Genomic DNA, 26,039 nt, shown 5'->3' with positions numbered 1-26,039 from the left:
TTCTAAGTCATATAGTTTACCTGTCGAACTCTACCTTAATTCTTGGTCATAATTATAGCTTACCTGTCGGAGTCTACCTTAATTCTTGTTCATATAGCTTATATGTAGGATCATCAGGATGTTTACTGTCATATTTGATCCAGACATTGTACTTTGTTTGAGATATAGATGTGGAACAAATCTGGCGACGTAATAAGTTTGCTGAGTGGCAATTCACACAAATCTCAAAGTCATATTCAGATGTAAGGTGTTCTGAGATGTTACCACCCAGCTTCATCAGTTTTGTGGAATTCACATGGCCAATCACACTGCGGTTGAACAATATTTTGTATCTTGCACCTATTTTTATTCTAATCGTTGAACTTCCCTTTGCAACTTGTTTCAATACTGATACAGCCCATGTTGTACTTTATATTTCTACTACGGTTTAACTAAGACACTATGACAAAGTCATCAAGTGTGTCAGAAAGCAAATACTTTTCGAAGGTTCTGGCGCGTCAGATGGGTATGTCTCAATTTCAAACCAGGTGAGGTATTCCGTGAAGTACAAGTACAATATCAAACTGAACAACTAGGTATAATATGACCTATTAGAGCATCATATGTTGGAACACACCTATTTTAGTGTCTAGTGTAGGAATATGTAACTGACTAAGTATGGTTTAAATATTACTACAAGAACAATAATTGATGAATTTGGCAATGGTTTACATGCAGGTAGATAAATGGCAAATTCATCAGAAATAACGGTCATTTCATTTAAATCGTCGGTTATATATATATTTTTTTATCTTAACCATACAAAGAATATATATGTAGCATAATTTATAAGCAATACAGATTGCTGGTATAAATACATATTTGATATCAAAATGATCAAATACACCTCAGCCGCAGCATCATAACGGAATAAAATCAGCTTTAGATTAAAATAGTGAATTTTCAGGCCCTTGAGTAAGTATAACTTAATGTTCTTAGCCGGAGTACTTCATGGAGCTCGAATCTGGTCAAATCAGACTTTAGGAATGTGGGACCATCATTTTCAATATCCGAGTCTGACAGCGTTGTTGCAAAAAATGAATTAGTTGTTTTTGCGTTGTTTTGTTATGGAACTGGTTATATCAAATTCCTTCATTAAAGATCTTTTCACGTCAAACATTTCCCCAATCAAGAAACTTCAAAGACTATAAATGTATATAGTAATCAAGACTGATGAACGCCGTTATTAAGCAATACGTCACATCCTGATTTAGGGCCTTTTATAAAAAAAAAATGTCTTTGAGATAAATAATCAATATTACGTGGGACTGAACAAATTATCATACCTTAGTACACGGTTAATTAATATAATGAATTTGAGACAAATACTCAACTTATTTCAGTGGGGTCAGGGGGCGTTGTACTCTGACATCAAAGAATACAGTGTTTATAAAGCTTGTATTAATCATTGTGTAGTATTCTCCTTCCACAATATTTCCGTATTAATTATAGATCGTATCATATCGCAATACGGGCGAGATCGAGAAATGAAATGACGAGATTTTCCCATTGATATTAAAGTCTTCATGCATTAAACGAAAAACAGGTTTTGTATGAGGTTCTGTTTCCCTGACAACAAATTTTCCGATAGCAGCAATACAACTGACAAAAGTTCCTCAACAGAAATCTCAACCTTGTATTACATGTTACAGGTAAATCCCGGATGACGGAAAGTTCACTAACAGGTATGTAGCACAGGGTGAATCATCAACCTATTAACTGTTAGAGATGGTAATATATTATGCTTTAGTGTGCCATGTTTCTTCTTGGAACCAGATTTAAATAAATCAACGAATTCACGTAAACGATACTGTCAGCCTTATTTTTCATGTTATGGAGCTTTAACACACAAAAAACGGAGTGTACTCTCGTCATAAACCGTTTATTTAGAGTACACTCCGTTTTTTTTAGTTATATCTCCATAACATGAAGTATATATTCAAGTTAATCCTTAAATATTTCTGGGACAGTTAGAACCACTGATGGACAAAATGGCCATATGGCACAGTAAAACGTTTACTTTGTTGGGCTTTTTGCTTTGCCAAAATAAATTTGAAATAAATAAATCCTCATCCTTACTTTGAATTTTAAGTCACGTTTTTAATGTAGCAAAATGGCTGACTCTATTGTTGGGCTACTATACTATTTTTTGTATTATACATAAGCAACTAATGTTTTAGCAAATGTTGTTATGGCCCATAACACACATTGCTATTGATGACAAACTTAATAAGGCCGGTAGGGCTTTATGTAAGTTTCTCAGCAATAGAAATTCGTGTTATACATGTAGGACCATAACAATACTTGCTAAAATATTCATTATTTATATTTACATTTTGATAGAGTAGTTATGCTTTATTTAGTTATATCGAACAGGTTTTGAATAGCAAATCCAGTGTTGACAACAGTGAAATTGATGACGTCACAATAAAGATTGATGACGTTACAATAGCAAATGTTGTTATAGTTTAATAACAACATTTGCCTTCACTATGCATTACAATGGAAGGATGCAGAGCAAATGTAAATATATGTGTTATTGGACACGTTAGACGTTTGCTTTTCATACTTTTGACCTTTACTCCCATATGGTGCAATACAATGTTTGCTTTATTTGGCTTTCTGCATCGACACATACTGTTTAATAAACGCTCTCTGCTTCTTTTTTCTAATAATTATTGTTTTACCCTGGAATGTTTATACTTAGGTCACCCTACCAAATGTATTTGATAATGATATTCAAATATAATATATCGTATCGATATGTTTTTGTGAAAATTCAACTATGAACAAAACGCTGTCTCATTAGATTTATCAATTATGATGATATAATTTTTGTTTGTAAAATTCTGAAAGCAGAGAAATAATACATGTAAATATCAAACACATTGTGTGCGAGTCACGTGGTTATGTTTGCAAGCAAATTGTTTCATGCTTTGATTTATACTAGTTGTAATTTAAAAACGTCTTGATTTAACCCTTCAAAATCAAGAAATATTGTTCAAAGCAAAGCCAATACATCAACAAAGTTAATTATTCGAACATTGTTTTGTATGCTAACAGATCTACAACGATACACTGACTAAGCTAATAATACGGAACCTTTTTTTTAATAGTCTGATTTTGTTGTAATGCTAAAACGGGTATTGATATTTATATATTGATATAAACCATATCTTCTCTTAAAGTTTCAGCGACCAGACCTAATCAGACGCCTGCTGGTAAGCAAAAAATCTTAAACTACTTTCGTGTGACAGTTGACATTTCATACGAAATGTCTAGACTTGCATACAATATCCTGTTATTGACATATCATTTTGACCTCCAAAAAACAAACGTTCACAATATGTTCCTTCTTTGTGTGAGATTTGTCAATAACCCAATAAATAAATAAATGTACTTGGTAAGTGTATTATTTTTTATATGAAACAGACCTTGAATAAATCGAATGGATAAGATCAATAATATAATTGGATTTCATTTTATAATGACTACACGTATTTTTGTTTTTAATATTTGTGTAAAACAATAGCTATTGATACTTTGTCAGCAGTATATGTTATCTTGTTCATGTTAATGTTTAAATTGATTCATTTTCTTTTTCAGGAACACCTATGACAGCTATTAATGATAGCGATGATGAAGATGACGACGAGGATTCAGGTTTGTAATACAAAATGACTAGAATAGGTACATCTACATTTTGATGAACAAATCAACTTCAATTTTCCCCCTGAAAATTATTTAATACATTTGTTTTAGGATGGGAACTTCATGTCTAGCAAACAACGCTTACCTTACTTATAGTTAATTATTTAGGGTTTTCTTCTTGTTTTCTGTTCTCCTTGGTTTCCGTTTTCTTTTCGACCCTTATATTTTAGTTTCTGCCTAACTTAATGTTGCCGTAATTGCATCTTATTTACTAGTATAACTGATGTCATCATGCTGACTTGAATTCATAACCTAATGTGACGATTTATTTGTCTTTGTTTAAAATGAATGATATAGTTTGGTCTTATTTCTTTCCAATGTAAACTTATTCCTGTTCCAGACATTGAATTTGGCAGCCAATTTTCCGGTACGTATGTAATTATAATTCGATAACGTCAAACTATGCAAAGCAGTATAAGAAAATGGATAAGCACATCCATTCATGACTTCGTCTGATATATATTATAAGAATAAAAAAAACACAACACGAGTGCACAATTAGGAAGTGCTTTGTTCCACATTTATTACATAATGACAATATATATACAGTTAGACAATAGTGAAAATATTATTTATCAATATTATTATTGATAGTAAATTTGAGACTTTGGCAACAGGGAAAATGCCTTAATTTCAACAGAAATAACAAACATATTTATGTGCCTAAATAATATGCCACTTTGTCTATCTAATATACACATGTTTTGATAATAAAAGTACGCTTCAATAGAACTAACTGACAATTAGAGAAGTAAGATATACATGTAGTAACCTAGCTATACAGTATACAGTGTTGTTTTTTTTAATTTGTTTTACGTGTCAGTAAAGGTCATTACTATGAAACCTGTGATCGATTTATGTTGTTTGTAAATACGATTTTTTTTTTTAAAGTTTTCTCTTTATATATTCATTATATATAAATATGACTGACTTGTTCTTGTTTCAGAATTGAACAAACCTCATAAAGGTGAGTAACGTTGTCAAACACCATATCACGATCAGTAGATTAATATCGGATTGTCAAGGTTGCATCAATGATTATGAGTTCTAAAAATCACTCGTACTCCAAACAAAGCGATATTGCTGTCAGTAGGCCAGTCTTAGAATATCACGCCTACTCCAATTTTAGCAATAGACATATATTGCTGTCAGTAGGTTGGACCTGAAATATCACGCTTACATGTACATCCGTTAAAAAAATGTAATATCAGTTTTGCGGTCAGTTGATTAGTCAACATTTATCACACTTAAACAAGTAATAAAATAAGACATATATCGTTTTCAGTCACGCTAATACCAGTGATTGACGTCTTGATTGCTGGAAAATTACTATCATATAGGTGGGGAGTGGATCGATAATACTTGAACAATGTCAATGGCTGTATTTAGATGTAATCTCTACTTTTAGTGATTCTCTAAAAGATACCTAATATAATGTACCCACCTACACGTTAACAATAAGTACTTGATCCCGATTCATGACACAGAAGGCAGTAAATCGCCTTAGTTTGGTGTTCAGCATAGTTTTGAGAATTGAGTATATGGCTTGAATAAAAGGGTCGAGGTCATTTTTAAAATGGATTTATTTGGAATCAAATTTGGAATGAACAAATACAAGTTGTAATTATTTAAACTTATTCTTTTACTAGACAAATGTTGGGACTAATGTCCTAATGATGATTTACAATCTGCAAACATTTCTTTTATACACACTTGACATTTTCGTGCGGAACGCAACATTTTAAAATTTACTGAGAATTACGTCAATTGCACAATTGCACTCACGCCGCTAGCTGTACTGAAAGTTACGATCTTTTATGATTTTGATTACAACCCTTATACTCACCAAAATATTACCTTTGGTTTCATGTACATGTATAATACACACTCTAACAAAATGTAAACTACACAATGACGTCATCTCAGTATTCCGTCATTAGGAATAAGAATTGTGATCTTGATCCATATAGGATGGACGTAAAACTTCTTCGTTTCGGAAAAAAATTAAACAAGATCAAGTATGACGGTTTCAAATCGTCAGTAAGTTAATTTCGTAAACAATGTTCTCTCGGTCTTTTTAGGACCTGGCGTTCTGTTTGTACGACCTGGTATGTATTTTGTGTTGTTTTACCGTCTGCTTTGCAGTGCTGGTATCGTAGTTCAAAGGTTTGTGAAGTTTGTCTGACTAGTATGAATTATTTGTCAGGCTGATATGTATTATTTTTGTAGTAGTTCTAATTGCTTTACATAATTGCAAAACTGTTTTGACTGGTATGACATTGCATTGTTTGTGGAAATTCACATATTCACTGACGTGTTTTTAATGGTTGTGTTGACTGGTATATATTGTTTCTAGAATTTAACATGTTCACTTTCGTGTTTCAATGGGTTTTTTATTGGTGTGTATTCCGTCTGTGCGTATTGCAGAGTTATCTTCTATTGGGAGCAGGTATTGATTGTTACGTCACTTGTTTGTGTGAGTGACGTCATCAATTTTTGAGAAAACGACGCAATTTTCTAATACAAACCGATGACGTAACAATCAATGCCTGCTCCCAAGAGAAGATAACTCTGCAATACGCAAAGACGGAATAATTTGGGGAGGATCACATATGCACTGACGTGTTTTTATGATTGTTTTGATTGGCGTGTATAATTTGTGGAGGATCACATATACTCTGACGTGTTTTTATGATTGTTTTGCTTGGCGTGGATAATTTGTGGAGGATCACATATACACTGACGTGTTTTTATGATTGATTTGATTGGCGTGTATTGTTTGTGGAATTTCACTAGGCACTTGCATGTTTTTTTATTGTTGTGAATTGTTTTTGGAAGTCCACATATACACTGACGTGTTTTTATGGTTGTTGTGGCTGGAAGGTATTGGTGGCGGTGTGGCTTTTCACGCTTGTACTGTATGTGTTGTTTGTTAATGGTGAAATCAGATAAGATTATCTATATAGGCAATATAGCTAATACATGATTTTAATTTACATTCTATATATTTTTTAAATTGAACTAACCATGGACGGATGAGTAAGTTTCTAATAAACAGTCAACAATGATTATACATATATAGGAATCGCTTTAAATCATGAATTTTACATTTATAAAAAAAATGCTAATATTTACTCTACGACCTAATGCATTATATATTACAATTTCAGATACAAATATGCCCGCAAAACAAACCGGTAAGAATATTCATTCATAAGGATTATTAAGAATATGTATAATAGTATTATTTCTTCACTAAGTTTATTATAACTTTCTACAAATAAATTTAACAAAGTTTTCCTTTGTATTTTTTTTAGAATTTTATTCAAAATGGTTTTCAAAGTGTCGTATTTAAAATTGAATCCTGAACATGATTGTTCATCTGTGTCATTCATTTACTAACGTTGACGTTTTGTTTGTAGTTGGACAAGGAAGCTACGAATATGGTACGTATACATTTTCAATGGATGGCAAATTCATTTTTTGGATTTAATGCGTTATTTTCCGAAATGCGACGACAAGATAGCCTTATATATGCTTATGTAAGGAAATATTTTAAATTTTTGACAATTTCATTTTGAATTCACTTATTTGTTGATTGAAAGTTAATAAAGTAGAAAAAGATATACTATTTAGATAACATCTATTCATAGAATGGATCCATATTTGGAAACATCTGTGTGCCTTGGTATTTAGAGTACAGTTTGTTCGATACAGCTTTTTGAATCATCTTGCACATAGCAGAAGAAGAGAAAACAAGGGAAAATGTTTCATAACTCATTACTGATCCACTTGTTAATGAAGGCGGGACGTTTGTGAAGATATGCCAGAGAAAATCTTGGATTATATTGTCATATTTGTGATACTTTCTTGTGACTATTTTAACTTGTTGATAAAATGTACACACTACTATATTTCATGTGTCTTTGTTACAGGACAGTTTCCAAGTAAGTATTACATCTTAAACAGTCGGATTATTGTTAATTAACGAACAATGTTGTATGTGTTCCAATTAGTGTATAGTTGGAAATATTCACGGGATTATATTTCGCCTTGTTCGTGGTTATCAAAAATAGTGCAAAAAATATACAAAACGAATACTAATACCATGAATTATAATTTCCTAGAATACATATTTATACATATAGACTCAAACAAAAATACACGAAATACACGAAAAAATCATTGTGAAGGCGATATATTTACCTTGCAATGTAGCGCTAAATTGTATCCCCACGACCTGTTTCTGATCCGGAAAACCGCGAAATATTAATCATGCGATTTAAACAACTACACACAATACTCTTCAGTGTTTTCAATAACATTTTAATTTATTTTATGTTGCATACACGTACATCTCCAATAACTAGTGGTTAGCAACACTTTAGAGACTGAAATAAAAGAGAATGTATTATTATTTGTATCAGACTGTAAGTTGCTTGCACGTTTATGGTTAGAATTAGATATCTAACCAATTATATATCTAACCTTATTTGAAAATTATTTTGCTGCGTATGTCATTGTTTGTGTCTTTTCTGTATTTTATTTTAATGAGTAGTTTGTCGCATCAATGCTAGACTGATCTATACATAGACATGGTTTATTTATTTTTTGGCAATGCCTGTTAAAATAGGTTCTTCTTAAGCCTTTTTATTGTCATTATGGAATATATTTTGGGACCACATTGTAACTAGATTTGTGGATTGGTGTGGTTTCTACATTATGCTTTACAGTCATTTTTTAGGTATCGAATCTGGTAAAAGACGTTGAAATGTCATTAACTTAAGGGAAATATTTAAAAACCAAAGCATAATGTCCTTTATAAAATTATCATCTAAATAAAATTGTATCTATATTTTTTTCAAACTCTCAACGCAACCCATGCACTAGTTGACATCTTTCTCAAGTGCCCTTCTCTTTATGGGAAATCTTATAATGGCAGCACGTCGCCAGACAGTTCTGATGATGGTCACGTGAGTTGCTGAAACTGTCATATAGATACGAGTATATTAGTTGTCTTTTAGAGGAAATCAGATCTACCTTACTGATTTGCAATCTTTGCTGGACAAAGGAAACAGACGTTTTCAAAAGCTCAATACAAGAAGATTCCAATTACTGTTTGTATTTAAAACAAACTTAGCATTTACCTTAGAATAATATGTTATTCTAAAAATACGCTAACCAAAGCATTTATATGAGAGTCCGATGAAAACCACACGGGTTACTGACCCTGTCGGGAAATAGTACATGTATATATATTCGGTGTCTTTTAGAAGAAATCAGATCTACTTTAGATTAAGATGTAATTCAAAACCAAGCAAATAAAAGTATTTATATAAGATTCAATCTTATACACAATTAAAAACATACATATCCAGAAATATTTTCGTTCTGTTGTAAGGTGGTTTTTTGTATTCATATACAAATATTCTGTAGTTTAAATATCAATTTGTGATATGTATTACAATAACCATTGATACTATATCTACTTTAACAGTTATTTTATTTATTAAATTTTATTAGCGTGTCAAATTGTATTTTATGTTACACTTCTGTTTTTTGTAGTGTCTTTTTCACCGGTTCAAAGTGAAGGTAAACTATTACAGTTTCTATGAACTAATTTCTTGATTTTTACTTTGTAACTTACTCACTTCTTTCTAATCAAGGATTATATTTGATTATATCTTATATAAATATCATAGGATGAGGATTCCTGTAATTGTGACGTCTACACATGAATTGGACACCTTTACATCGGCAGCGTAATCGTTGGCGTCGTATTCTATCCAATGACGTTATGCTTGACAAAAATCTATGCACCATTTTGAAAGAACTTCTTAACGCAATGTCATGTTTAGATCCTGCAATCTTTGCTAAATATATTTGCAATTGTGCAGTTAGGTAGCAGCGTACAGTAGAAATAGCTTGACCCTAAAAATAAACGGCATGTCTCGGATAAACATGGATAGCGGATTCATCCTGCACAACACACCTACATATATATATATATTTATAAACTACATTTTGAGTACATTCGCTATGTACCAGAAATGTACCGAGGCTATTTTACTATAGCTTACTCTACATCTAGTCAGAAAATCGATAGCGTTAATACAATTTTTCCGTTCTGGTTTGAGTAAAAACATATCCCTTATTGATAGGTAGAACTATACATGTAATTTCCAAAAGTGTTTTAAATTCTTCTTCTTAGATTCATTGACAAAATCGCGTTCGAAATTGCATTTTTGCGGAAAAAATCTGGTCTACTCACTTGCAAGAATACTTAAATATTCTCATATTATCGAAGTTTGATATTTACTGTAGCCATAGTTGTGTCGTATCTATAAATTCTTTATAAATTTAACAAAGCAATGGTATGACTATTTACCCTTCAACATTCACGTTTCAGTTGACCTTCATGCTGCCACCATTGTCTCGGAGATACGCGACACAATGGAATACTTGCCAGGCGAAGGTAAGGATTACACAATATGCACTTGATCAATGTAGTGTGATATGCCTACATAACGTAGTGTTATACGCCTACATACAGTGTAACGTAGTGATCTATTCCTACATAACGTACGGTTATATTCCTACATAACGTAGTGTTATACGCCAACATGATGTAGAGATATATTCCTACATAACCTAATGCTATTTTCCTACATAACGTAGTGGTATATGCCTACATACCGTAGTGTTATCTTCTACATAACGTAGTGTTATATGTCTACATAACATAGTGATATATTCCTATATAACGTAGTGTTATATGCCTACATAACGTTTGTTATACTTCTACATTACGTATTGTTATATGTCTGCATAACATAGTGATATATTCATATATAACGTAGTGTTATATCCCTACATAACGTACTGGTATATGCCTACATAACGTAGAGTTATATTCCTGCATAACGCAGTGTTATATTCCTACATAACGTATTGTTATATGCCTACATAACGTAGTGTTATATTCCTACATAACGTAGTGTTATATTCCAACATAACGTAGTGTTATATTCCTACATAACGTAGTGTTATATTCCTACATAACGTAGTGTTATATTCCAACATAACGTAGTATGATATTCCTTCATAAATGTAACAATCTGTCATATGCCTTCATAACAGAGTGTAACAAGACACAATAATGTAGTGTTATTCCTAAACGAGTTATGGTTGGTTATCAAGTTTATCTAATTCTAGTTAGTTAGTTTTCAAATTGTATTGAGACACGAGTTTTCGAGAGTTTTGAACAGTTCGTAAATTAACTATCAAAAGAGTTATTTAAACATGATAATCAACCATCAAGAGTCGCAGGATTTTTTTCTCTGACAATATTCAGATATTATATCTAAAACTATACATTTCACTTTGGAATACATTTTCCCCGTTTCCAATCGGTGAAACGATGGTCATAAATTATGACGCCAGAATGGAAAAGGACATAGCAAAGCATTGTAACTTGACATCATTATTAGTCGATTGACCAATACAATATCGTCCAATGTGTTACTAACTAATGGGTAGCCAAAATGTTTACCAACTACTGGCAGGGTTATCCAATGACTCGGGAGTGAGGAAAACTATTATTTGTTGCCGGTGAAATATGCCTCCTTAACGCAGTGTTATATGCCTACATAACGTAGTGTTACAAGTCTCCATAACGTAGTTGTATGTCTAATTAACGCTGTGTTATACGTTAACATAACATAGTGTTTCAGTATATGTCTAAAACCGACCGTTATATGCTTCCATATTGTGGTGTTATCTACACCTATATATAACTTAGTGTTGTAAGTCTATATAACGTGCAGTAATATGCCTACATAGCATCGTTCATTTAGGAGGGCACAAACATTAGACTTTTCCATTATGACAGTCACCTTGAATGTCGATGATGCATCTATTTGCATCATTTTAACAGTTCAGCTAGTACATGCAACGTCATTCGTCAGAAACTGATCAATAGTTGAATTCGACACAAAAATGACATAAGAGAAAATGTAGTGAGCTTTTTTTTTTTTTAACGGTGAATATTTAGTTTCTTTCGTTATTGCCATATTTCTCAAAATGTTATGAATATAGTCAAAACCCCAGCCATGCCTAGCCTTACAGAGCTAACATATACTCTATAAACCTTCTAATGGAGTCTTTGCAAATCTACATTTCTGGATAAAAAAAGCAACAAATATTATATGATTTCGATTACTTAACATACACATGATGTTTGAGCATGTGTAAATCTAGGTACATGTGTGCGAGTCTTATATCATGGAGAAGCATATTACGACAATTAGACTGTGCCCAATACCTGTGAACACGACATATGTCCAAGCAACTTTGAAAAAAAAATCAACTTTGACTGCGTGAAAAAGTTACATAAGCAAAACAGTTTGCCGAATTTCGTTGTCCATTTACATCGGTCTCCCTGACCGACACGCTTCCGCGAGCAAATTCATCTAAATCTAATTTTGTTATTGGGCTACTATGAACTGCGTTTCAGGGGTGTGTTTAAAGAAAACGGTGTGGGTGTGTTTGTATTGAGTTTGCGTTGCGTTTGCGTTTAAATGGACAAGAAAAACGGTCCAGGGTATGTACGAACATACAATAAATATATTAAATCAAACAATTTGTTTTACATAGCTATGAAGCACTGATATACTATAAAAAAAGTAGTGCCGATTTTACCTTTGGCTCGAACCGGAAACAGAAGAATGGGTCTGTTTACAAGTTTGATGACTTGTCACTTATATATTTATTATGCACTCAGAGCGAATGTCCATAACACTATTTTTCGATTGTACATGTCACTACGTTTTGAATGCAAATGATGTCTTCTTTTAATCAAATTGATACAGTTATAACGCAAAATAACATGTTTTGAATGCAAACGAGGTGTTTTAATGCACATGAGGTGTTTTTAATGCAAATGTATAATAGTCACAATTGAAACCTTGACCCGCTAGCGACCTGTTGATCAATGTAGTATGTATGTGTATCAGCATCTATGTACTTATGCAGATAAATTGATACACCAAAATGAAAGAAACTTTCTGATTTCAATATTTCAAAGATAATTTAACATATATTTCAACGGATCTTGTAAAAGTATGACATTTTCTATATTGCTCCCTTATCCATTGCAAGCTCAGGTATATCATTAGTGTTTACTTGTACACTATTGTTGATCAGTGTTGCAAGAGATAATGGTATTTGTTAACCTGGAGACATAACAATGTCGACCTGAATGAGGTTCAACAATATTATTAAGATAAATGATGTCTAGTCAGGACAATAGTGGTACCGAATATCTGTTGTTCGCAGTCCCATTGTTGCCAAATGATTTGCTGATGAGTCTTTAGTAATCGGCAGACATATTTATTATCGATAATACTTGGTTTTGATATCAAGACTGGTACAAAAAACTTGCTAAGACTTCAAAATTCCCTTTCAGATGCAGAAATAACTGTATTTACCACGTCCGTCTTATATACTCTAACGTAAAACCAATGACAATAACGACTCCACAACATCAGCCGCTTACTTCAGTCATTACTTGCAACATGATAAGCAGGGACGGCTTTTTACTAAATTATACAATAAGCGAGACAATGTTGATTTCTCGATTTGAACTTTTACAACAACCGTTGTTTACATGTTGCATTTGATTCGGTAATTAAGAGCTGGATCCAAATATCATGATTTCCGTTATAAATGTCTTCTTGTGTCAGACAAACTTACATGCAATAATACAGGTTTTTGATAGATGAAGATTGATGAAGACTTTAGACAGATTTTATGGTCGTCATCTTGATATCTTAAGAAACTATTCCATTTCCTTTTGTGCTATAAAGGCCAAACTAATATTATCACACGCATCAGTATGCCTTGTGTCGTTGTCACCATACTAGTTATTGCTTAGGGGAGATGGCATTACTTGATTTGACCTACATTCACATGCTGAGTGTTGCCGTTGAAGCAGAAGACGCTTATCCTTCCGGAATATATGGTCTTGTGCACCTTTTAATTTTTCATGGGCTCCCATGTAAATCTTCACTTTCTTCATATTTTGTCCTAGTTTTACCGATTTTAAGTCTAAACCATGGTTTCGAAATGCAGGTGTCATCTATGAAGCTGCAAAATCTTGTTATGTCTTGTTTTCCTTATACTTTTTCAGAGGTTTCCGTGTAAATAATTAGTTTTTTTAATATGTTGTTTTTATGAATAATATAAATACTGCTTTATTTAAATATAATGTTTATGTCAGGGAGGGTTTTGTTTATGTATCTGGTGACAGAATATACTCCCAATGTTCAAATGGCATAACTATGCTAAGAATTACCGAATGAAGGCGTACAGCTCAAAAGTAATCTAACATTATGTGATGTCCTTAATATTGCAGATCATACTGATACCGGACTTAATGCATGTAAGTAACACCACTTAACGCCCTTTGCTTCGGGTTGCACATGAATGCAAGACAAAATAAATGTCCTGTTACTTCTGATATATGTTTTCGCTTTTAAATCAGAGAGCTATTTGGAATTTGGAATATACGATTTTTATAAAAAAAATTGTCTTCAATTTTTATGGCAGATTCTGTCTTAATCATCATATAGTGTGTGGTGTATTTCATAAAGTCCTTCTTTAAAACAGATTTTGAAGCACATATGACTAAAGACAATGAAGATGATCGGTCATTTATATCTGACACAGGTAAGTTAAGTGGAGATGTGGCATCGTCAATTCACAACAAAACGTTATGAAATAACACAGCACTAAGGATTGTGAATAACAATGAAAATATATAACTTTCAGCAAGTTATCCCAGAAAATATTCGGTATTAAATCGATCATGTTTTTGTTTTAGTGTGTTGATAACAATACCGAGCAAAATCTGTAACCGTCTTAATAACCAAAAATAGAAGTCAAATGTTTTAAAGATTTAGGTATACCCTTACATATATATCAATATATATGCATACTAGAATCATAGAGAAGAAACATTATAGAGACTATGCTAACATTTGCAATTATCAAATATACATGACAATTATGTGAGATTATTTGGAGATAAATGTTATTGCTAAAAACAATATTGTTTTTGCCATCAGACAAAATTGCGCAACTAATTTTACTATTTCAAATGCTATCCTAAAATTAAACATTGATAATTGCAAAAATAGTATGTAATAGATTTATACATTCAAATTTTCGGTTTGCATCCCTAAAGAAGAAGAAGAGGACACTTCTTGGATGGAAGATGGTAGAACAAACAAACAGATGGGGTGATTCAGTTCCCCAGGTAATAGAAAGGCCCAGTTTGTTGATCTTACCTCAGGTAATAGAAAGACTTAGTTTATTGATTAAGTTTCTCATGTAACAGAAAGACTCAGTTTGTTGATCCCGTTCCTAAGATAATAGAGAGACTGTGTTTGTTGATCCAGTTCCTCATGTAATAGACAGGCTCAGTTTGTTGATCCTGTTCCTCATGTCATAGAAAGGCTCAGTTTGTTGATCCTGTTCATCATGTAATAGAAAGGCTCAGTTGGTTGATTCAGTTCATCAGGTAACAGAAAGACTCAGTTTGTTGATCCCGTTCCTAAGATAATAGAAAGGCGCAGTGTGTTGATCCCGTTTCTAAGATAATAGAGAGACTCATTTTGTTGATCCTGTTCCTCATGTAATAGAAAGGCTCAGTTTGTTGATCCTGTTCCTCATATAATAGAAAGGCTCAGGTTGTTGGATCAGGTTGGTACACCCTCTCAACGAAGTTAGGGGGTATAATGGAATCAGGATGTCTGTCCGTCCTAAAGGAAAGGACCAATTTCAACAAAAGTTTCCAGATATGATAACTACCACATGAAGCTGTGCATCTAGGTAATATTTTTTCATTATGACCTTTTTTTAACGAAATTATGGCCCTTTGTTGAAAATATCCTTAAACTTTTTGTCCGGACAACTCCTTCTAAAGTTAAGGACCGATTCCAACGACAGTTTTTACATATGATAGCTACCACCTCAAGTTGTGCATGCAGGTATTATTTTTGTCCTTCTGACCACTATTTTGTACAAAGTTATGACTCTTTGTTGTCCGGACATGTCCTCCCAAACTTTGGGGCCAATTTCAAAGAAAGTTTTCAGATGTTATAACTGTACCACATGATGTTGTGCATTCAGGTAAAAAAAATTCAATCGGACCCCTTTTTACGGAGCAATGACCCTTTGTTGAAAAATACTTGTCTAGACAACTCCTCCAAAACATCGAGGGCCAATTTTCACAGCAATTTACAGATATGTTAACTGTCCTCTGACATTGTGCATCCAAGAAGTATCTTTTCATTCCGATCCTTTAAAAAGGAGTTTTGATCTTTTGTTTAAAAAACTTTTGTCTTCCTCATAAACAACTTAGCCGATTTCAATGAAAGTTTACAGATATGGTAATTACCCCCTGATGTCGGGCATCAGGGTAGTCCTTTTTTCATTTAGACCCTTATTGAGGAGTTTTGGCCCCTTTGTTAAAAATCTTTGTCCTGACAACTCTTACTTAACTACTAGGACGATTTCAGCAAAACTCGTTCATCTGGACTAACACGATTTGGTATGTAAGTAGGTATTGGCATGGGGAGGGAGAACAGGAAGTATGTCAGTGACCTTTGTATGATCTATATATAGGAACGGGGGTATTAGTTGACCTTTGACTTACAGTTCTATTTGATTCTGTTCCTCAGGCAAAAGAAAGGTACAGTAGGTTCTTTTTATTGAGTTGTTTTAGTACTGCAACATTTGCTTCAAGCAAATTAAAACCCTCACAGAATATAGGAAAACCTATTTCAAAAATAGGGATTATATCAATGTGATTTGTGTTACCAATAATAAATGCTCGCAGTTACCTGTATACATGTACAACTGTTAATTCCTTTCTTATTATTCGATATATGAATGTATAATTTCTTTTGATCTTTCAGGAGAACGAAACATCTTCCATTGTGTGAAACAGAACTGTGAGGACAATCCAAACGTAAAATGAGCGTATCAATGGATTCCGAAACACTTAAAATTCAAGAACATCATAATTGATATAAAAGACCCCTTTCCGATTACAAAATGTTACTGTTGAAGCTGATATTATTGCATAGGTTGGGGATCAGAAAATTTGTTGATGCTAAATTTATCAGATTCGTGATGATTTCTGATATAATTAGATCGAATTAGACATATTTTGGCATGTGGAATTGTAATAACCATTTGTTCACCATAAACAAAGGTTTTGTTAATGCCATTCGAGAAGCACTATCTAAGGCGTGTCATCTGCATACTAGATTATAGTAGACACACAGCCCATTTCAATTTAGACTTTGACCGGTGTGATCTGTGTGGTTTAATGGAACAGAAATGCCAAAGCAATGCTTTTGGTTTGGTTAACTGACTCAAACTTAACCGGTTTAGAAAACCATTCTATTTTAATTACACGCAACAGAAGTAGCGCATATATCCTACATGATCAGGTGACATGTACACTGTATGGATACAACTCAATTATCCGATTTACACATTTAGAGGATGAACGCTGTCAGTGGAAATTGCATATCAGTCAGCGAACTTCGCCAGTCCTTGATTGTCTGCTGTGTTTAGAGGACCTATCTCTTGATGTCACGTTCGATTTTCTGAACTGCTTTTTACCAGATCTGACCATTGAAAATTTTAAGGGACAGTTTTGAACGTAATGGACGTTTCAAATTACAAACAAGAAATGCAATTAATTTCAATTCCATTTAACGAGTATATTAAGGGATTGAAACATTTAACAGACAAATTAGATTCATTTGAACTATTCTAATGATAATGTTGACAAACATTGAAAACGTTAAACAATTTCTTGTTGTTTGTAGGGATCTCATACGCGTCTAGTGATACATGATATTTTGTACATCTTTAATGTTTCGGTTTAAAATACGGTCATTGATTTACAACCTACCGTCTGTGTACCCAACCCGAGCTTTTTTCTTGTTAAATATTGATGCATTTTATATTATAGAATCAATTCCTGAAATATTGGTTCATTTATTAAAAATGTATATCATCCATGTTTATTGTCTTTAGCAAGAAAATATTTTTGGCACGTGATTCCTTAAATAGAACGCTAAGTACTACCAAGGCACTTGTAGGTTTAACTGTACACAGGTCGAGACACTTCTGTGTTTGGGGAGGGGTTGGGAGATAAATACATCAAAGATACTTCCTGCATATCATTCCAATAGTTCGGGCCGCTTTCCCACAAGTGTCCCGTTCGGTGCTGTCCCTTATCAGGTATACGGACGGTAACAATCTGCATTGCACTATGATATGACGGAATCGTGACAGAGAGCATGAAGCATGTTGTGCTAATTGGGAATGTAATGTAACTCTGTACCAACATACCAATTTCTCGCCTTATTATACAAATTGCCCTACATTAAAGGCTAGTTTTGAGATCCTTTCAATTTGTTCATGACACTATATTGAAAACATGAAAATAGGTAGTAATAACGAAATACTAACTTCACGTTAGGTAATGGCGTATCCGTGCATGAGTTCGCTACTGAACTGTGAACTAGACTACTGTGAATATTCTAATATATTTTTTTACAAAATGTAGGCATTAATGAGATATAAACGTGCCATATAAATATCCAGTTACTGTCTTATCCTGTGCTATGCATTGACTATTAACTCGTTTATCTCCGTCATTCAGTCATCTCCTATTTTAGGAATAAACAAATGACTCCACAGTATCAAGACACAATCGGAACGGAATGTCCATATAAATAGACAACAGCGAGATCACCAGCAACACAAAAATGAATGGAAAGAAAAATGGAACCCCAACTGAAATCAACTTAGCGTGTTCAGGGAGAAAATATCTTTAGTTTTATTGATGGGACGATTGCATAAGAAAATCGGGCACCGGTTTTATTTCTTTCGAGTCTCTCAAAATGATCAATGACAATCGTCCATATCTAATGTGATGTCCTATGTATAAGGAGAAATAGAAATGAAATTATTATAAAACAGAAGATATCTTTGGACATAATTTTTTGTTTAATTTTTTTTTTTATTATGATAAAATAAAGGTTCGTTCCCAGCCTAGCACTGTGACCAAAAAAAGACCCGAAGCAGAAATACAAGTTAATAATTTTATTATGTAAAAAATATTAATTAAGAATACAAAATGTATTGGTAGCCAGCTCACAATCCATATGGATCCAGTATAAATAATGGCTTACTTATTTACCTAAGATGCTTTACCCATATCCGGGAAGCTAGTTTACCCGTACTCGGGTAAGATTTATCCGAAACTAGAGTGAAGTCAAATATGTACCCGAAATCAATTATTGGGTAAATTAATGTTATTAATTTACCATAAAGTTTAACATAATATCCAAAGAAATTACTTAAGCTAAAAAACTAAACAGATTTGATAACTTTTACCCGACATTGGGTAAGTTTAAACAGTCATTGGGTAAAATCCAGAAACTAGACACAATGTCAATAATTCCTGGGTATTAGTTCAGTAACTATATCCAATTTCGGGGGAATGGATCATTATTTGGGCGTATAGGCCTAAACGGCTTACCAGTTCAATATCCATCCTGATACCTTGGTCAGAACCTATCTGCATGAAATGTTTAATGGAATAACATTGAAATCGACGACGTTCTCGCCTTTTATACTTCTTTCCAAATTCCGAATTCCGGCCAATGAAATGTCCGTTTCCGTTGCCGGGTTTCGTTTTGGGCATTAGTTTCGACCCTTCGGCACTAAAGAGTTCTGATGTTTGAAAAGATGGTGGCATGGTCGTCTGTCGACTATCCGGCTAAAATAAACGTTCTACATTGGAATACAAATGAATATGACATCTAACTATGTCTTTGGTAACTATTCATATGATGCGTTTTCTTCTTACCCGTCTTCCCGTACTACTATTTCATCCTGAGTCGTGTAATGTCGGTCTGATCCAGAACATGCAACTCGTAAATAAGGCGGTCAGTTTCTTCGTAAGATTATCCATAAATCTCATCTGATTCTCTTCAGCATATAATAAATTAACTTCTTATTTTCTAATCATCCATGCATCGTTACGTCAGTAGCGGATCACTGGGCGTAAAAACGATCCACACAATTTCTGAGAACAGGGTTACCACAAGCATCGTATATTTATAGAATGTACAAAGTATATCCTTTCATGTCATATTAAAATAATTGATGAACATTTTTACCATATAAAACAAAATTAGCAAAACAAAACCTACCGTTTTTGTGTCTTTAACGGATCACGTTTGTCTATAACGGATCGCGCCCACTGGCTGGCCTCTGACGGTGATGCTCGATTGATGGGTGGTCTCAAAAAAAATCTGTCAGGTAAGCGACCCAATAGATACATGGACAACTTCAAAGACGATTTCTTAGTTAAACGCTTTTGCTCAACTCCCTTCTGCTAGGTGAAATACAAAGGGGTTCCAATAAATGAAACAAAATTGTATACCGTCACGCTACCACAATTTTGACAGTTTTGGGGTGATATTGAAAACTTCAGATCAAGTATCTGGACAGTTTCTTAATTCAGAAAAAGTTTTGATTCTAAGTAATTTGTTTCTTAAAATAGAACGCTTAACTCCCAGTGAGATTTCGTTCGTTTTTCGGCCATGATTACCATATCACAGGCCATGAAATTAAGCTTGTTTGTATTTAAACTAGTTGAGGTGCCGACACCTTGATATCCACTTACGCTCTATACACCCCTGGAATGTGTCATAGCATAATTGAAGGCTCGGTGTGCGCCACCTTGTTGATGAGACAAGAAGACTAGTTCGATCCTTGGATGTAGTACATCAAAAGAATCTCGCAGTCACCTAGCGGTAATACTTGACAGGCTTTGAAGTAGGGCAACTCTACTTTGTAATCTTCAAAGGACAGGTATCAGCTTAGCAATTAGTCAGTATTTTTACCTGAGACCAATCAAACAGATTTCCTCGTGCCTACAGTTTTGCGTTTTGCTATGAAACTGAGCGTAACCCCTTGATATCAAGGATGAGGTGCCGATTGCAACAAAGACCACATGCTTATAATTAACATATTCAAAATCCTCCTAAATTTTGTCGACGTGTACGTTGTTTTTACTGGCTTTCTGATATGTTTACTTTGTCATCTTGTACATGTACTCTTAAAATGGCCCGTTTTCATGATGACTTTTGGTTATATGGTATGTAATAACACCAAGTCTTTAATCTATAAATGAAGAGTATATAAAACAAAACAAAAAGGAGGGAAAAAAAGATGTCGACGCTTTCGTTTAAAATTGTTTGTGTTTTTTGTATTCAATGATATTGCTTTTTTTTTTTATATTTCAGCAGAAGTTTCACGTGTCTACAAATCCTGTACGTAGTGCTAATGGCGAGGCAGTCAGCAGATGTGATGTCTGATCCAGTGTAAACACATTAAAAAACATTAACCAACTATTTTAATTAGGTATGCCTTTCTACTACCCATTGCTGTTCCAAGGGTTTAAGTCCCATTCCGGTCCCCTCTCTGCCATTTCACATAACCAGGTTGCAATCGCATTCTCACGAATTGATAATAGATTGTGTAGGTATTAATTGTCTGTCGCCCGACTGGGGTTTTATGGTGTGTCCCTATCTGTATTACTAATTGTTTTACAAGCGAATACATGTATCGGGATTATCGTTTATTGGCCGAGTTTCACGACTGATCGCGATCGGGTCTTGAATATTTTGATAAGGGAATTTGAATTTGTTATGTCAATAGGTGACGTAAGTTCAGCTTGCCCGACAGAGTATACGTAGGAACGAGTGAAATGTTCAGACTTGGAGAGAAAGAGGATTTTACGCCACGGAGATCACGAGAGCTGGATTGTCTGTTGCCTGGGTGCTGCGTGTGCAATATGCTTATACTGCAATTTGTAAACATGTATTAAATGTTGCCGTTTTTATTTAAAGTTCGAAACTCAGAGACTGTGTATTGCTCGATTATGATAAATTAAACATTTCTGTATAATCATAAAGTGTACACTCCTTAATAGCGTATAGTATTATTCTAAAATAATACATGTTCAAAGTAATAAGGGAAACGCAACAAAATCACGGAATTCATAATAAGATTGCTATCCGTGACAAAATATATTATAATAATCACATTTCTTCGTTTGTCACATAGATTGTTGTTTACGTTTATGGCCATATAAGCACGTGCATTTTATTTTTACTTGTAGCTGCTTTTTGTGGCTCTCGGTAAGTTTATTTATGACACTTAGTTGGCGAATATCTAGTTCAAAGGAAAATTGTCATGTTGTCTAGGTTGTTGGGGAATATACAGACGGAATTCTCATCTCAAGGCTGGTACACCAACCCCAACCCCTACAACATGAATGAGACAATTAATTAAACACCCCCGGACAAAATAAATTTCTGCATTCCGAGATGACCCCTGGGTTAAGCGACGTCACATATCTGCGTCACACCCAGTTAACTTTTCATTCAGTGAGCGTTTGACACGCCGATGTGCTTGCCATGTAGGGGCGATTGTTTACAAAAATCATGGTTTTATTATACGGTACTCGTTTGGAGTTTAATGTGTACTTTTGGAGTCATGTTTTGGTCAATGACCATTTGGATTTGAGGATTAATGGCCCGATTCAAGGTAAAGTAGCAAGTTTGCCATGCTTTTTGTATTGTAAACATGCTATTTTTGGTATCAAAATAATCATGTGACATGTTATCATATTGGGGCGAATAAAGGGTGATTTTGTGCAACTACGCAATTACCTGTTGTTTTGATCTGGATCACAATGTTTTCTTCTTCTGCTCTTCCAATTTTCGAATTCGCGTGCGTACGTTCAGTTTTGTTCTTACGCGTGCGTACCACGAAACACTGATCCGCTATAGACACAAAAACACAGTTCGGAATTCGTCCATAAAACAATGTTTCATTTGGCTAATAAGGTGATTTGAAATAAAAAAATCAAAAAAAAATCCTGAACCGGCCGTTTTCCAACATGGCGTCCACTAGGTGTGCATCGTATTGACAAAACAATGTTTTCGTGATTTTGCGGTTGATTTACTAATTACACTAAATCTTCAGTTTTTACTTTCAAAAATAAAACTATATTGACAGGTTTGTACATTTTATTTCAGTCTAGCTATGCTCATTTTAATGTAAACAGATTTAGTTTTCCGAGTGATCCGCTATAATGCTCCATAACAACTGTACTCTAATATATTTTTAAAATCGGATTAATGTGGATAAAGCAGTTTAAAGTAATGTCGAATTACTGATATTATACTTCACTTGAATTTCGTCAGAAATTTCTTTTCGCTTCGATTTTCGACGTGAAATTAAATTACTCAAAAGCGATTACTCGGATATACACGTATTTACAGTGATTGTATTTGCTTATTCAAAGTATATCAAATAAATCGTTTAAAATGAAAATTACATAAATAGGTATTGTAGATAGATACTTTATGGAACCATCACTATCACTATGTTTCAAATAATGTAGACTAGGGTAACAAGTATAAGTGAACTCGCCCCAAAGGGACATAATCCTCAATCATGTACGTGGCAGGCGGGGGCGATAGCATTTACATGATTAACAGAAATAATTCAGTGATCGATTTGATCTGTCAGTTCCATTGTCGTGGGTATCGTAGTTTTATTCCTATATATCAAATACTTTTGATACACGCTTTTGAAACAGTATCATGTCAAGCAGGATAACTAATAATATCATTATGCCATTTCCGTAATAGGCAAAATCACCTCTGAGAAATGCACGAAACAACACGCGGTATACAAATTTATTAACATAAGAACGTTTGATTTTTATTCTTTGTTGTACAAAGGAATTTATATGACCGTTTTGATGCATAGCATAAGATGATGTAACATCATCTGCATTTGATCGAGAAATATATCGCGAGTGTAGTAAATGAAGCGGGAAATTGCACACGTTTTCGGAACATCTATTCTTATTCTCCTTGTACTCATCAATGGTTTACACGTACAATTTTCTGTTGTTCTGCTTTAATCGATTTGAGTTCGAACCACGGATTTGTTGACGCTTTGGTATACGCTCTTATTGTTTTTGTATGTGTTGTCAAATTCAAATCCAGCCAAATCATGTCTTTTTTTCACGATTCCTGTAAATAAACCTGTTACCGGTTATTTTTATCGTTTTAAATCCCGTTTATTTATGTACATTGCATTTCATCTCGTGATGCTTGAATCAGGTAGACATATGCTTTAAACATCAAATCAGAATAAACAAATACAGAAAATCCCGGTAACAAAGAGCGACACCGAAACAATAAGAAAATATCATGAACTCGTGTTTTAATCAAGACACATTTCATGATGATAAAGTAATGGACAGCGGAAAACAAACTTCGTCGAGAGTCAAGATACAGATTGGCTACAGCTGATTCCCACCCTAACACGGAATTGTACTTCTTGACACAAACAGAATGTGTCATCTCAATTTGATCAATGAAAGTGTCCTTGATGCTAGATGTAGGCAATCGAGAGGGAGTCGCATTATATTACGTTATTTATGCTATCAAGAAACGACCAGGGCTTCAGTTCTAACTGTACAATCATACGGGCGAATTGGCTCAATAGCAATGCTGTGTTGACGACCGGAATCTAGTCCCCAGAAAGATCGAGGAATTCCCACTTGTGTAATGTGTTTATATCCACCATAGAACGTTACTGGGGATTGTTTCCAGTTCCCAAGTTAGGCCCAAAGCCATACATTCCATTTCAGTGCACACAATACTACATTCCAGTACAAATGGTGATAGGTGTAGGGAATGACTATAACAGAGGGTGTATAAGTATTCAAAACAACACATTTCATTTCAGTGCACGAAAAAACGTAATCGTACAGTTAGGGATATAAAGTATATCATGTCTTCTTACATAAATGTACATAGAATGAATTGAATAAGATTGAACAGTAGGGGTTTGTCCCTGTTTTTGAGCTGACTAAACCTGTATATATGTATGTAACCTGCTGTGTTTCACTCCAGCATCAACATTGCTTAAATAAGTTGCCGTTACATATTTTTTGCATCATAACGCATTGGTAATTTCGGTATTTATTTGTTATAACTATATTTAATATATTTAAGCATTGAACTGTTACCAGATGCAGTATACAGTCGATATGAATGCAATTTGGGTGACAGATAAATAGAATGTCGCCCGTTAGGGCGACATGAATATTTATCTGTCACTCAAATTGCATTCATTGCATCTGGTAACAGTTCAATGCTTATATTTACATTTATATAGTCTGTTTTGTATTGTAACTGAAGCTAGCAAAAGTTTGAATTTCCCGCCTATCATATCAGTGACGTCAGAAAGTTCAAATTCCAGGACAGCCGAATTTTCCAGAAGAAATAATACAGCTCCTCGTGTCAATGTATACCACACGCACATAAAATGGTTAACACAAACTTAACTTTATTATTTATTTCATATGAGTGTGTATATGTTGAAAAATTGTTAATAATTGCGTAACTTCTGCTCGTTTAAAATTAAAGCTGTTTTTCGCGCATTGATAGATTACATGTATTTGGAAGTGATGCGGCGCTGAACGGGCTTGATTGTTTCCTCGGAAACGCTTTTGTTTCCATCGACTGCAATATTACGTTATTTTCAGAAGCATATACTATAATATACTCGGGAATTTTTAATTAAATTGGTCCTTTCAGTAGGTGATAACGATTCCAAGAACATTTCATTTGAAACAGATTCCATGTCTAATCGGTCAGATTAGCATCGCTAACGAACCCAGAAAATTCTCTGACTATAGGCCTATTGATATCGGATGTGACTGGCGGCAATGTTTATTTACCTTGTCACTGTAAATTGTAGTGTACAGTACTAGTCTCATATACAGTACTGCAATTTGGTTTACTAACGACATATAGGCAAATGCAACACAGAATGTAAATATTAATATATATATGCAGCACAAACATTGCAGATTCTAAAGGGTATCAGAGGGTATTAACGTCGTTACAAATTAAATCGTTATATCAGGAGTTTTGTTGTCTTGTCAGGAAATGGCGCCCGCTATATGACTTTACAAAAGGTGAACAACGACAGGTCTCAATGTTCCATATCGATAACGTTTCCCAACTTGATTTCCATTGTCCACGAATAGGTACCATCACTATTACAATACCTAAGCATGACGCCACAAAAATAGTCAC

The 26,039-nt window shown here is 33.9% G+C and overlaps 1 protein-coding gene across 2 annotated transcripts in view; it reads left to right on the top strand.

Moving 5' to 3' along the window:
* LOC110466658 overlaps nt 1-17,755 on the top strand; it is a 36,865-nt gene extending 19,110 nt beyond the window's left edge. The window contains exons 11-25 of one of the 2 annotated variants that reach the window (XM_021523313.1): nt 1,692-1,724; nt 3,228-3,260; nt 3,646-3,702; nt 4,091-4,117; nt 4,697-4,717; nt 5,832-5,858; nt 6,921-6,947; nt 7,173-7,196; nt 7,686-7,697; nt 9,316-9,342; nt 10,160-10,225; nt 14,165-14,191; nt 14,419-14,478; nt 14,996-15,067; nt 16,731-17,755. In XM_021523313.1, the coding sequence (XP_021378988.1) occupies nt 1,692-1,724; nt 3,228-3,260; nt 3,646-3,702; nt 4,091-4,117; nt 4,697-4,717; nt 5,832-5,858; nt 6,921-6,947; nt 7,173-7,196; nt 7,686-7,697; nt 9,316-9,342; nt 10,160-10,225; nt 14,165-14,191; nt 14,419-14,478; nt 14,996-15,054 (500 nt within the window). In that variant the 3' untranslated portion in view covers nt 15,055-15,067; nt 16,731-17,755. Of the gene's footprint in view, nt 1-1,691; nt 1,725-3,227; nt 3,261-3,645; nt 3,703-4,090; nt 4,118-4,696; nt 4,718-5,831; nt 5,859-6,920; nt 6,948-7,172; nt 7,197-7,685; nt 7,698-9,315; nt 9,343-10,159; nt 10,226-14,164; nt 14,192-14,418; nt 14,479-14,995; nt 15,104-16,730 lie in introns of both variants that reach the window. The other variant, XM_021523314.1, reaches the window with a different exon arrangement.
* Nucleotides 17,756-26,039: the final 8,284 nt, after the last annotated feature.

Source organism: Mizuhopecten yessoensis, unplaced genomic scaffold (assembly GCF_002113885.1).
Source record: "Mizuhopecten yessoensis strain PY_sf001 unplaced genomic scaffold, ASM211388v2 scaffold11139, whole genome shotgun sequence".
In the NCBI taxonomy this organism is placed as follows: Eukaryota; Metazoa; Mollusca; class Bivalvia; order Pectinida; family Pectinidae; genus Mizuhopecten; species Mizuhopecten yessoensis.
This window is presented reverse-complemented; position numbering and strand designations above follow the sequence as displayed.